Source organism: Trichoderma gamsii, assembly GCF_001481775.2.
Source record: "Trichoderma gamsii strain T6085 chromosome Unknown Scaffold_44.2, whole genome shotgun sequence".
Taxonomy (NCBI): Eukaryota; Fungi; Ascomycota; class Sordariomycetes; order Hypocreales; family Hypocreaceae; genus Trichoderma; species Trichoderma gamsii.
The window spans coordinates 143,061-156,348 of record NW_020171381.1 but is presented as its reverse complement, the minus strand read 5'-3'; the positions used below and the strand labels follow the sequence as shown (position 1 = coordinate 156,348).

The window sequence follows — 13,288 nt, the reverse complement described above, 5'->3', positions numbered from 1 at the left end:
TGGTTGTGAAGAGGTGCGGGCAATTCCGAAAGCTCGCTTTGAGGCTCTCGTGCTTCTCAGAAATGCTCTAGACCGAAGCGGCGAACAGGAAAACGAAAGACGAAAAAGCACACTAGAGTTCAGAAAAGGGTGACAAAGGCCTCTCTCGGTGGGCTGTCTGTTTGTAGATTGCTCGTCGACGCCCGCAGGCTAATGTGCGGATAGCGGTCGACAATCTAAAGCGCAACTCCACTCAGCGAACTAATGCGGTCAGTTGAGGTCTCTCTCGCATCGAAAACGGGAATCGGGCGATGCAGCTACTAACAGGATGAAGGAGCTTGACACGCAAAGATGCAGACGTTGTTAGAGGAGAAGTCGTTGACCAGAGGGTGAGATTTTGGGGAGCTATAAGGGCGGCTGTCTGGCTCCGTATAAAGCAATGTTGTATGGAACTCTCGGTGTGCTGAGCCAAAAAGCTGCTTGGCTGCGGGGTCGAAGGTGCGTGCTGGGCCAAGTGGGGGGGGGGATGGTGGAAGGTCTTTGTATCTCAAGCTCCCTTCAGCTGAGTGGTGGTCAGTATTATGTACTAAAGGCTGCTCGTGCTACCAGCTGCTCGTATGCCGCACAGGCACAGGGCAATAATTCAGGAGGGCCGGCGGGGACGAACTAGGAGGCTTCTCCAGGCCAGGGGACTCTTGACGGCTGGAGGAATAAACAACCGGAAGAGCTGTCTCTTCAGCCTCTGGGGAGATGGTGATGCTGGAAGGGCAAGGTAGGCTGAAGAGAGAGAGTTACAGGTTCGTACGGCGAGGATCCGCTCGGGGGACCCCTTGCAACCCGACCTGTGACAACCTGCCGATCCTGGTAGACAGATAGACCAGACTGAACAGCAGCAGTTGGCTGGAGCTCTTTTTACAGGCTGGGCTGGGCTCTATTCAGACGTCGAGAAGCTCAGGCTCAACAGGGGACAGAGAATAAGGTGATGGTGCTTGAGGATGCTTGAGGACGGTTTGGTTTTGCACCGGGGGAGAGGATGACGGGGAAATGCCGGAGGACCCTGCCGTGACTCTTAGTGCTACGTGCCTTGATTGTATTGATCTTTTGTTGAAACGAAACCCCGTAGAACGAGACCGGATTGGGTCGCTGAAGAAATGCAGCCCATCTATGGCTGCAGCTGGCCTTGGGAATGGTTGGTTGACGGTGTTTGCAAGGCGGCAAACAGGAGGAGCGATGAAGTAGGGAGCTATGCTAGCCCTCTATCTAACAGAAGCACAGAACAATGGGCATCTGCCGTTGGTTGTCATAAACGAGTACAGGCTGAATAGAAAGCTGAGGTGATGCAAATAAGCAATACATCCTACAGAGCCCTCTAACTGAAAATACACTCTCCTTCTCCATATCTCTCGATTTCTCTCTCTTCTCTCAAAAAACTGATCCCAAAGCATCACACAAAGATAGAGTCAAGCTCTAGGCCCTCGCCCCGTCCCTTAACGCAGAACCTCACCCAGCGATAGCGCCGTCCGCTAGCACGCTAGAGCCCGCTAAAGCGTTCCGTAGCGCAGGAGGCTCGGGTGGGACTTGGAGAGGGGATCGTGGCCCAGGGGCGTTTGAGCCATCTTACAGGCTGAGAGGCGCACGCCAGTGGTCCAATGGCGCTTCAGATCGCGACCCTCGACAATCGCTCAGGGCTACCTATTCACGCACGCTCATGCTGCGAGATAATGGCATCACAGTGCGCTGCATATCTCCCTACTTGGGCATGCAGTAAAACAAAACATTTCCCAGCATTTTCACCTCTTCTTCTCCCAGAAATACCGATCCCAAGCCGTCGCCAAACAAACAGCCTTTCCCCGGCATTTCATCTTTCTTTTTTGTCCCCCCAACTATCCGAAAGCCTTCCAAGTTCGACTCCTCGACTGTCCAGGCCCCCTCCAACCACTGTGCCAAGCGCCTAATCTCCATTCCCATTGGCCTATCAAGCGTCTCCCCCTCGCCTGTTTCATCACCCAAAAAAAAATCCAATCCGCGCCCCCACACCCCTGCCCAACCTGCGGCGCAAATCACACGGAGGATGGGGGAGAACCGCCGCCGCGCAACCTCAAACAAGGACGTTAGAAGTTCTTTTCCAAGCGTCGTTTCAAAATCTCGGGTCCTGTTTTCTTGTCTCTTTTCGGCATCCTCGCTTGTGGTGTCCTACCACAGGGCAGAGAATCTATAAGCAGGCAGTAGCAAAAAATAAGAAAAGGAATCTGTAGAATGATAAATATGTTGCTCAGACTAGTAGTAACGAAAGAGTCCCTTGCTAGCACTATAACGCCCGCAGCAAATGTGACGAAAACGAGCCGCACATGCCTTAGCGCTCCTGTGATGCCAATATTCATGCCTCCGTCACAAGCTTTCATGTTTACAGCTGCCCTCTAGAGCTTCGCATTGGTCGTCAAGTAGGCGCATTCACAAGATGGAGTTACATGCAACCAACCTGTCAAAAGACACGCCACCATTCTTCGTCTTGCCCCTGAATGCTAGTACTCTTCGCAAAAGCTGCTACTATTAACGGCCGTCCAGCGGGCCTATCACCGGCATCCGCATATATGGAGTATTACCAACTCGATCATGGCATCAAGGGTACTCGGTTAAAGGTTAAAAGTTCGACAATGCTTCATTTTTTCATTAGTAGTTTTTGTTGAAATATTGCTTGTATAGTACTATAAAGCCACAAGTCCTTCTCCTCGCTCCTATCCTCATTTTGCTTTTTACTCCAGGCCAGCCACCATGTGAAGAATCCCCCGTCACTACCCTAGTCTATACAATTATAAATTGCAACACCATAACACGTTTTCGTAAGTGCAGGCACGCTTCAACATTACTGCACAACCTAGATTGATATTCATGTCAGTATTCCGTTTCATAGAGCGATATATCGTTATGATGCCAGTCCACATACCTTCTCTCGCAGTGTGCCCAGCCACTGTGCGGCACTCACTCCCTGGTCCGCTCGGTCCTCCACGAGCAGTGTCTGCGCCCACAGCTTGAGAGACGGCTCGCCATCTTCTCGGACAATATACAGGTGGGGCACGGTGATGCTTCCCACTCCAAGTGCTCGGTGATCCCGGCTCTTCTGAATCACAGCTCGGACGCGCTCGTTGAAGTCGTTCTCGAGCTCGGGGACCCGTCCCTTGCCGACGTGAACCTGTGTACGATCCTCTACTCCAAAGACATCGGCAATCAGCTGGGGGACGGTGTCTCGGCCCACCCACAGGAACTGAACCTGGCCATCATCAATCAGGTAGAGACCGTATGATACTAATCTCTCCGAAGCAAGGTTATGCGCCGGGGGGAGCGTAATCTGGCCTGTGGTCTCATCGGGTACACCAGCGTTGTCAGGCATGTCATGTAGAGAGTAGAACTTGGGGTAGATGTATCGGATTAACAAAGGAATCGGGAGCGTAGAGAGGAGACACAGGGCAGCCGATCTGATATCAGACGGAATCTGCGTTGACTTTCGCAGTCCGACATTCTTTGTGAGACCAAGGAACAGGAGAGGAAGAGCGCGAAGGTTGGCAGGGAACTGCAGACCTCCGCCCATGCTACCACCGGCTAGCTCCTTCTTGAAGGTTTGGAGGAGCTCGGTGACCTTGGCTGACAGAGCATCCCGAGCCGCGTCGAGGCCGCTGCTGAGCGCTCTCTCCACGGCCTTGTGGCTGAAATAGGTGGTGATGGCGTGCTGGTCCGCTGATGCATACAGATCAGACAAGTTCGTCGTCGTGGGCAAGGCGAGGGTCAGCACTCTGATACGACGTTCTCCGTTGCATGTAGTGTGTAGTACAGCTGCTTGAAGGCACACCACGTTCTTAGTGAGATTCTCATCAATCGCAACTTCGACAACGTAGGCCTGGTCGCGAGGGAAAGCGGGGAAGGCGCAAAGATCCGAGCTACGGTTGAAGAAGTTTCCGTAGAAGGCGTTCATGCGCAGACCCGTAGTCGCACGAACTCGGAGGACGGCTTCCAGTCCGATTTCAGACGACAAGTAATCGCTAAACTCGGAGGCAAACTTCAGCGCGTCTTCCGGCCGTGAGGCGTGCCAGCCAGGATAGAACCAGGTCTGACCACCAGTGTATCTCGGCAGGTTGCTCAGCGACGCCACGTCTTGGTACTGGGACGAGAACAAAAACATGTCAATGGAAACCTGGTTCTTGGAGCACTCGACGGCAAAGCTCTTGTAGAAACTGTTTGAAGTTTGCAGGAGACTGCTCTCCTTTGAAGTTCCCAAAAGCTTCTTGTCCTCCCTCATATCCAGCTTTCCGACGCCGATATTGGGCAGCGAGGCAGTAAGGACAACAATTTTACCGCCAAGAGCAGAAATGAGCTTGTGTCCGGCACGCAGAGCGGATCCCATGCACGAACCGTTGCTCTGGTTGTTCTGGAACATATCCGGCAGCTTCGAGAGGAATTTCTCGATGCTCTGGCGGCTCTCGGCCAGGGGAACCAGGAGGTCGTGAGGCACCGGCAGGAAAGGCTCATCAAGGTCGCTAACCACCAGCATGCTGGTCTCGCCATTCTCGTCCGAGTCCTTGGGGATGGAGAAGTAGTGAAGGCTAGAGTCAACCGCAAGGAAACCGAGACGAGTTCGGCGGTCGGCATTGGGTATCCTGTTCAGGCTGTCGAGAATGGTTCGAGCGCTCGTGGCCAGGAGACCGTTGGAAACAGCTGCGTAGCTCACGTCGAAGCAGAATAGGTACACCAGAGGCTGCGGTGGTCGGACCATGTACTCCTGAGGAGCAACAAACTCGACAACGGCGTGGTTGAGCTCGTGGCGTCGCCATCGGTCGGCCGCCTGCTGAGCCGCGACATCCCAATCAAAGGCCTGGGGCACGTCGTTGCTCAGGTTGCACATGTTGCACCTCCAGCGGTGGCCATGGTCCAAAAAGGTAACGAAAGGGTTGATGTATGTCCTGCATCTTCGGCAGCGAGAAATGACCTGATCTTGGACAACTGGTATGGGATCCTCGTCATCGTGGAGGGCTCCGTACGGCTGGATTATTAGTGCAAATGGCAGCTTGGATTTCTTGAGCAGCGAGTTCGATGTAGGGACGGCATTAATTGTAGAGCGGATGTATCGCGAAGGGCAGTTGGCATCTGGCGAGTCGGTCACGCTAGTCTGTGTGCGAAAGGCGAAGAAGCGCTGGTCAGCTAAAGCCGCGCGTATCACTAAAAGACATGTATTTACTCACATTTTGCGGGAGGATAATCGGAGGAGGAGGTAGATCCAGCTCCGTGGCATTGAATGGCTGCGTCAAAAGATCCGTAGGATACAGCTGGTTGAGGACAGCGGGTCTGGCTGCTTGGGCCATCTGAGGCTGTTGAGGCTGGCTGCCCATCTGCATACCAGCCATGCCCTGGGTGATACCAGCGACGCCGGCGGCAGGTCCTTGACCTCCTGGTGGTTGGTATCCCTGATCCGGAGCCTGATAGCCGCCGTAAGCGGGCTGCGATGCCGCGGCGGGTTGCTGGCCGCCATAACCGGGCTGGGGATACTGATATCCAGGAGCTGCAGGGCCGCCGGCGACGGGCTGAGGCTCGGCTTGAGGATATGATCCGTAGGGAGCGGCACCGCCTTGGATTGGCGCGCCAGCGAATGGCTGTCCGCCTGGTACCTGGCCACCTGCTAGAGCATTGGCTCCTGTGCCGACCTCGAAAGCTTGCGCCGCATATCCTCGCTTCTTCTTCTTGCCCGCAGCAGCTCCCTCTTGGTGCGCTGGGTGCGCGGCTTGGCCATCGTAAGGCTGCTCCTGTGCTTGATCAAGCGGTTGGCCGTAGCCATCGTTGGGCGGCGCCGACATGGTGATAGAGTATCGACAGAAGGCGTCGCTATGTGCGCGGCTGAAGGGAGGGGATGTTGATATAGGTAGGTCAGATCGGGTCGGTGGGGGTTCCCAACAAAGAGAGCTCTAGCTTGGCGCTCGAGCGAGGGAATGAGAACGACCTAGTTGGAGTCCGACAATCGAAATATGGGTGATTTGGACGTTGAAGCCAGCCGGCCGGGCGGATTGATAGGCTGGAGATGGAAGAAGTTTGGTTGGTCGTGGGCAGAGCCAGCTGTCACTGCTGGTGCAGTACCTCGATCGATTCAGCAGTGTGTCCTCTTTGGATCAACAAGTAATTACGGAGTAGACCGCCTCTGCGCCACATGGAGAGGGGCGCTGTGGCTGGAGCAGGGAGGCTTGACGCAGCTCTGAAATATGACAATGTTGCAGGCGGCAATTTTATAGCCTGGCAAAAAGCACGAGAATTTGAACAGGTGTCTATTGAATGGCCAAGAATCTCGTGTTATTGAGACACGCAATCACATTTTTCATCAGGAGAGCGTGAGTGTAGCCTGGAAATGTTAAGGCCACGATGCCAGTCAGAAGCATTGTTTAGCTGGCATGCTCGGCTCAGCCACACTACCTAAGTAAAATCAGGCTCCTCAATGTAAGCTGAAGGCCACATGCTCTGCAATACCTCCATAGCAGTGGTCTGGATTTTCTCGAGGTATTTCGAAGAATAAAATCTTTTTCGTGAAAATCTAGCACTAGCATAGACGAGATGTGAAAATGGTTCACTTACAAGAAACCTATTTTATATACGAAGTAAATTTTATTTATCTCATTGAGCAGCCTGTCCAGCCCCCAGGGTAGGTCGAAATCATAGCACCAGATACGGCCAAGGAACAGATGAACGATGCGCGGAATCCGGCAAGCGAAATGAAACTAGAGCCCCTGTTGAATCATCGCCACTGCAGTGTCCCGATTAGGACGCTGCTTGGCTGCGGGGGATTTCACTCCATCGAAACGGGATATTGATGAAACGGCTGGCTGCTGTATTCCGGTATAGATTTACGCCGAGTTCAATGCAAGTGTTGACGTCTTCCTTCTTTAACCCGAAGTGTCTTGTAGAGTGGTTTCGATGCACCTATTCACTTGCCTGTGTCGTAGAGTTGTGAGTTTTCGCCTCCTGGTATAAGTAGTAGACCTTGCATGGCCATTAGCCTAGAATTCTTCAAATCTCATCTGCCTATCATACACAGTATGTCATCGAAAAGAAAGAGGACGAATAGCTAATTCATCACACCAGACATTTACAACATTGAATACATTCAAATACACAAGCATGCAGCAATACTGACAGGCATTCGCCTACAGAACCCACCGCCGTGCCCACAGCGCATTAGCGCTTCTCCAGAGCCCACTAAAACATTCAGGCACCGGAAACCCTCAGTAATCACCAACAGCAGCCCAGCTTTGACAAAACAAGGGACTCTGCTACAGTAAGCAACCCTCGATATTTGATCTTAGGTCTTACATACCTCGACCTCCGCAAATCGACGAACAAAAGGGGCTCCAAAAAAGAACACTGAAGTTGTTGTTTCTCCCCCTTCTTTCGTGGAGCGCGCCGTCTCATGGAATTATGCTTGTTCCGAGCCCGAATTCCACAGCCCGGTGCCTCCTCTTATTAGTTCTTGCAAACCAACCGCAGCAGCTCCCACGGCACATGCAGACCATGCAGCGCAGACCCTGTTCGCTTCATAGTGCTATTTCTGGTAGGTGGGCTCTACCTATAATGAATTGGCCTGTACCTTTATTCTTATTCGTAGCCCGATAGAAAAAGAGGCAGAGGCCTCCTCCATTTGGCAATCCGTCCATCCCTAGGCCAGATTCTCCCAGCATTCCCTGTCAAGCCTCCCACCCCCCCTCAAAAAACAATTTATTCCTTTCAGCTTTCAGCTTCGCCTCTTTAAAGTCCCGAATCTCCCAAAACCGTTTCCTCTCATTTCTAATTCAGGCACGCCACGAAAATCTCTACTTCTTCTTATCACGTCGCGCTTTTTACTTTTCTTATTTCTTTTACTCTACTTTTACTTCTCTTCTTCTGTCGCGTGACTGCCATTCCTTCAGCTTTCTCTATCCCTTCGATTTTCAAACACCACAATTGACATCATCCTGTCGCGCGCCTCAAGACTTCAATAACACCGCTTCACTACATCAAAGATACCGCTTTTCGTGCCAAGGCCATATTCTCCATATTCTCTCTTCTCTTTTAACCAGATACCCATTTTTTTATTCTATACCAAATCTTCTCAGCTCATCTCAGCTCATCTAATCTCCCACCATCGAAAACACCATGCCTTCAATAATTCGGTACGCCCTGTTTTCGTAATCCCTCTCCCACGAGAGAAAAGTCTAACAAGCAGTTTGCGCGCGTCCACAGCCAAGTCGTGCCCCTCGTCATTGCCATCGCCTTCATCAGCGGCATCGCCTGGGTCCTCTACCAGGTCTACCTCTCATTCACCAAGATCCGCGAGAGCGCGTCCGAGCGCATGGGCAAGAAGAACGTCGTCTTCACAAAGGACGGCGTGCGCGTCGGCGTCCGGCAGATGCAAAACGAAAAGTACGTCGACAAGACGCAGAGCTACGTCGTCAAGGCCTGGAATCTGGCCGCCGCTCAGAAGGACGAGGAAATGTGAGTTGAAGGCCAACTACATCTTTTAGGGACAAGATTCTGACTTGAATGTTTTTGTGTCTGCTTATAGGAAGAGAAAAGGCTCGAGATAGTGATACTCAAAAGAGCTATCAAGCCGACTCTAAGTTTTAAATGACATGTGAAAGGACGCGCACGAAATACCAAGGGGAACCAAGTCCTGGTAATGGCTTCGGAAAGAGGAGATGGGAAATGATCGTTTCGCCATCACTTCATGGATACGATGTACTTGCCAAGAGCAATGCGGAGGAATAACTCGAATTTCACCAAGACGATGGTGATTGTTGCGTTGTCGCTGGGCCGAACAAGGTATCCAAGCGGTCATCATGCATATCTTGTAATATGTAACACTATCTAAACACCTGCGCTGATATTTCCCCTCCCTCCCCATTAACAAACAATATGATACGGTGACGTTATCCAAAAGAAGAACCAGAAAACCAATAATACCGTTTCGCATGCCTGCGAATGTGTCTGCCCTTTTGCGCCTGATTACCATACCCCTTTGTTTGTAGCTTGTCTCGTACATGCGCCTTCAGCCCCTATGCTTTTGCTGCGTGACACACAAAAGCTCAGTCACCCTCTGGACTCGTATCATCGTATGTGGATATAACTGTATGCTGCGGCAGCTGTCACAGTATCTTTAGCGAGCTAGCCCTCAAATAATGTTTGCTACCTCACTTACCAGTACGGTTGGCTGGCCCTGGAAGTTCTGTCTGAAGAACTGCTGTGGCATAGGGTTTGCGGACATGATTGTAGACGGCTTCGCGACTTTCATGGAGAGGAGCTTCTCGACGTTGGGGGAAGTGTTGGTGGCCATCAAGCCGTCCATCCTGATAAGCATGGAAGGAGTTCGATAGTTGAGCTACATTGATTTCAGCGGTTAGCCGCCAGGCATCTTAAGGGAATGAGTCGGGAATGGAATGGTATCTAGGAGTTGTGAAAAAAGGAGATAATGTATACCTGAGTCAGCATCAGAGCATAGGCTACACCTAGCTCTCTCCCAATGTAAGTGAGCCGTCCCCGGGCCCAGGTCCTCTGAGCATCAGTTGTGTAGTCTTGACCTTGGATGCAGGCCAATGGCCATGTCAAAAAGTATCCGGCGAGGCTTTTTGAGCTATCCTCGTCTCCGCAGGCGAATGCAACAAGGCTTTCTTGCTGGTTGAATAGATGCTTGCGCGTCGAAAACCACCCGAGCTGATAGGGTACTGATGCTATTATATCCGTAATGCTATCTGCGCATATCCTCCTCGCTGTGGCATACTCTGGCGCCGTACGGTAGTCAACCGGCGAGCAAACCCAGGCTGCGCATCGGATGACGAGAGATGCCAAGATGATTCGAGACACTCGCATCGTGCTCCATAGGCTGGCTACCCATAAATCTGGGTAAGCGTCGACGCGGCCTGGGAACACCTCTAGCTGAGAATAGTCTGCATCGGGGATATCGTCCTGCCAGAGGATCGTCCGATACCTGAAATTCTCCGGCAGCGACTCTGCCCAGCGAACGCACTCAAAATCCACCTCCTGGGATTGCCTGATCATATCTCGGATAGCCTCGACGCTCTCCATGTTCCGAGGCAGTTGGCTCATGAGTCGATTGACTTCCGCTCTGATTTCACCCGCACGGAGACTGAGTTTCTGGCACTGGGAGGCAAGGGGGTCTCGTATCGCATCTGAATTAACCCACCACTCTGATTGCATCAGAGGGGGCTTGGCGGTGCTGAGCGTGTGGACAATCTACAGAAACGCGATTAGAAGGAAGCAAAAGAGAATCCACAAGATACTAGACTTACCATTTGAGTTCGCACAGCTATGAATAATGCCACGCCGATTTTGGTCCGCAGTTGTTTGCGGCCTCGTTTCCTAACAAGCTGGATCGCCGCCCGGATGTGAGGGCCCCAAGCCAACATGCCAAGATTTCGTGTTGTAATGTTTTCAAAAAGTCCCAGCAGGAGAATTGCCGCCAAGGTAGAGTCCTGCTTGATAGTGTCTGGATTATTCAATGCCACGTTGATAGCCCCCAAAGCCTTGGAATGAGTGCGCAGAGCACGTTCAACAAGATGCTGGTTGCCCTGAGAATTGGCAAAGCTAGCCATCGCACAGGCATCGAATGCAGCTTTAAACTGAGGAGCAACGTCTTCTGCTCTCAGCAGTGGCACAATGTACTCGAGAAACCCGCGGCCGTTTCCCCCTCGAGGAATGAGGACGTAGTTGGACAGGAAATGACAGCTCGCTTGGCCCTCCAGGTCCATCTGGGGTTTCTGCAGAAGGGCATACAGACCGGTCCAGGGCGTCTGCTGATTCTTTCGGCCATGCGAGGCTAGTGAAGCCAGATGCTCGGCGGTGCTAAAGGAGGAGGGTGCTGAGAACGTCTCGTTTGGAGAGGGTGATTCTGACGAGGAAGCAGCGGAGAACTTGCTCATCCTCTGGGCCAAGGCTTTTTTCGAGGCGCGCTGAGCTCTCTTCTCTGTTGCCTGAGTCTCGTTACGAAACACTAAGTCGAACTCATCTCTGTATCCGGGGCACTGCCGGCGAGACTTGGCACACTGCTTACATGTAGGCTTTGTCTCGTCACACTGGTAGATGATGAGTTTCTTTCGGCGCTGAGCATCCCAACCGGACCAAAGAGCTGAGGACATACCTTGATGCGGCGCGTACGGCACATCTGACAGCCCCTAGAGGGCTTGCCTTGATAGACCATGGTGGTGGATGGCGATGAAGGTTTCAGGGTATCGGTTTATATTAAACGTTGTATCTTGAGTGGAGGGGTTGTGCTGCCGGAACCATGATACTTGATCATGTAGGCGTGCGAATCCGATATTCTCGCCAGGCCGAATCTCTAACAGATGACGAGTCTCTCTCTGTTTAAAACAAGTAATGCGCCTCCTTATCAAGTGGAGGAGAGACGCGGCGGAATTGCTGGCACCACTTAGATTGCCGAATTGGGACGAGCTCGAGTATAGCGAACGGCGTATGCAAGCAAAAGTAACGCTGCTGTAGTCCGTATCCAAAACCAGAAAAAGATGTATAAGAGAAAGAGAAAAGAGAAAAGCGGAAGAGAATTTCGGAGCAAATCCAGGAGGTGAAGGAGTTTGGAGCTGGAAGAAACGAAATTGTAGCGGGGGGATTAGAGGGATGAGCTCCGATGTAGCCTGTGCTTTCTCGACGCAAAAGCAAAAAGAAAGGAAGGCCGCCAGCCAAGAATTTGAGGGCACCAACCAACTCCTAAGATGTTGGGGGGCAAGGGGAGGGGCCCATGAACAAGAGGCCACGAAAGGAAATGTTTGCTCAACCTGTCACAAGCCAGGCAGGTGGATGGCGGTGCAACAGTGAGTGACGAGAAATGCCGAAGCGTTGGAAGGTAGGCGAGAGGCGATGTATTTTCGTCCGCGACGAGCAGAGCAGCGAAGGCTTCGTGAGATGGACGTGTGAGTTGCCGAGGCTGAGCTTGAGGTGAGGTAGGTGATGTCGTCTCTAGGGAGAGTGAGTGGTTGGTGGTGACTGGATGTTGTCTCCCGGATAAATTGGCAAATAGTAGGTAGGTAGGAAATAGGCCTATATAGCAGAGCATCGATATAGCTATGCCGTGCTTATTGAGCTAGGGATGCGCACGATGTCGTTGCTAATTGTGTATACAGGGCATCAATTCGCTAGCAGAAATGCAGAAGCAGTCACTAGCAGATGCATAGCCTGTTCGCCTGCTTAACGAGCCCATCCGGACCCCTGGGAGGATTTCCTAGCTAGCCTGGGGGGGGGGGGGGGGGGGGGGGATGCCGTTGGCGATTTCGGCAGCACGTCAAACAGGGGGAGCTTCCGATCGCCTTGATGTCACCTTTTCCGTCGCCCAAACAAGGTGAGGAAAACGGAAATGAGAAGCCGCTTGGGTGGAAGCAAGGAGAAGGAAAGCAAAAGAAAACAATGCCAATAGGGGAGGGCCTTGGATTATACCTTGTTCGGCAGAGAACAAGTTAGAAAGAGAGGGGGCAAAGCATAAGGACTAGGAGAGGGTAAATGGTAAATGGCACCCTAAGACGGGGAGTTTCACCGGGTGCCGATGACAGCTGCGGGTGAGAACCGGGGACCCAGCCAGAGGAGGCGAGCAGGATGGTAAAGAAAAAAAGGAAAAAGGGAAAAAGGGAATAGAGAAAAATGAAGAAAAAGAAACCAAGAAACAAGATGGACATGGGGATATGATGGGGCAGACTTGTATGCGGAGGACGGAGAGGGGAGAGGGTTGCGTTGAGAGGACTTTCGTTTCAGCGAAACCAGCACGGAGCGGTGCCAAGAAGCGGGAAAAGAAAAAGAATTAAATCATTGACGCAAAGTAGATAAAACCAATAACCTGTATGATACGAGGCATGTAATTGTCGTTCGATGTATCTTAGCAACTGCACCGAGTCTCACTGGTTTCTGCTTCAATCGTTCTGGTTCTCGGACCTCCCCTGCACCGCAGTTCGTCGCCCGCTGTAGCAACTCGGCAATGTAGCCTGACGTGTCGGATATGGCGTCGACGCCTCAGACACTGGCAACTGACAGGTGCCAGGGGGGCAGCTTCAGGTGGCGCCGGTAGCATCAACGGCCAGTGCCCACTGCGCGAGGTTCTGGCACTAGGGAGGCCCTAAACGGTCTACTAGTAGTAGCGTGGCAGGGAGTTCCAATTTGGCCTCTGCCAATTACGGCATGCGGTACGCGTACATGAGCTTTAGCAGGTCAAATAGTACTGCTGCTGGTATTGCTAGGTACCATCATGATCCCCATTGGTCTTGCTAAAGACTGTCATAGTAAAAAGATT

General features: G+C 52.2%; 3 protein-coding genes across 3 annotated transcripts; 1 reads left to right on the top strand and 2 right to left on the bottom strand.

The window, feature by feature from the left end:
• Positions 1-2,842: 2,842 nt before the first annotated feature.
• Positions 2,843-5,819, bottom strand: TGAM01_v209284 (hypothetical protein; the record flags this gene model as incomplete). Its single annotated transcript, XM_024550524.1, has 3 exons — positions 2,843-2,854; positions 2,924-5,137; positions 5,211-5,819. 3 exons carry the CDS (start codon positions 5,817-5,819, stop codon positions 2,843-2,845), a joined length of 2,835 nt encoding a protein of 944 aa, XP_024404731.1.
• Positions 5,820-8,139: 2,320 nt separating this feature from the next.
• Positions 8,140-8,482, top strand: TGAM01_v209283 (hypothetical protein; the record flags this gene model as incomplete). The annotated part of the gene is made up of 2 exons (XM_018801912.2): positions 8,140-8,156; positions 8,227-8,482. The coding sequence occupies 2 exons, from the start codon at positions 8,140-8,142 to the stop codon at positions 8,480-8,482; spliced, it is 273 nt and encodes a 90-aa protein (XP_018664737.2).
• Positions 8,483-9,068: 586 nt separating this feature from the next.
• On the bottom strand, positions 9,069-11,197 carry TGAM01_v209282 (hypothetical protein; the record flags this gene model as incomplete). The annotated part of the gene is made up of 5 exons (XM_024550523.1): positions 9,069-9,125; positions 9,182-9,361; positions 9,460-10,233; positions 10,290-11,072; positions 11,138-11,197. The coding sequence occupies 5 exons, from the start codon at positions 11,195-11,197 to the stop codon at positions 9,069-9,071; spliced, it is 1,854 nt and encodes a 617-aa protein (XP_024404730.1).
• Between the last annotated feature and the right edge of the window lie 2,091 nt (positions 11,198-13,288).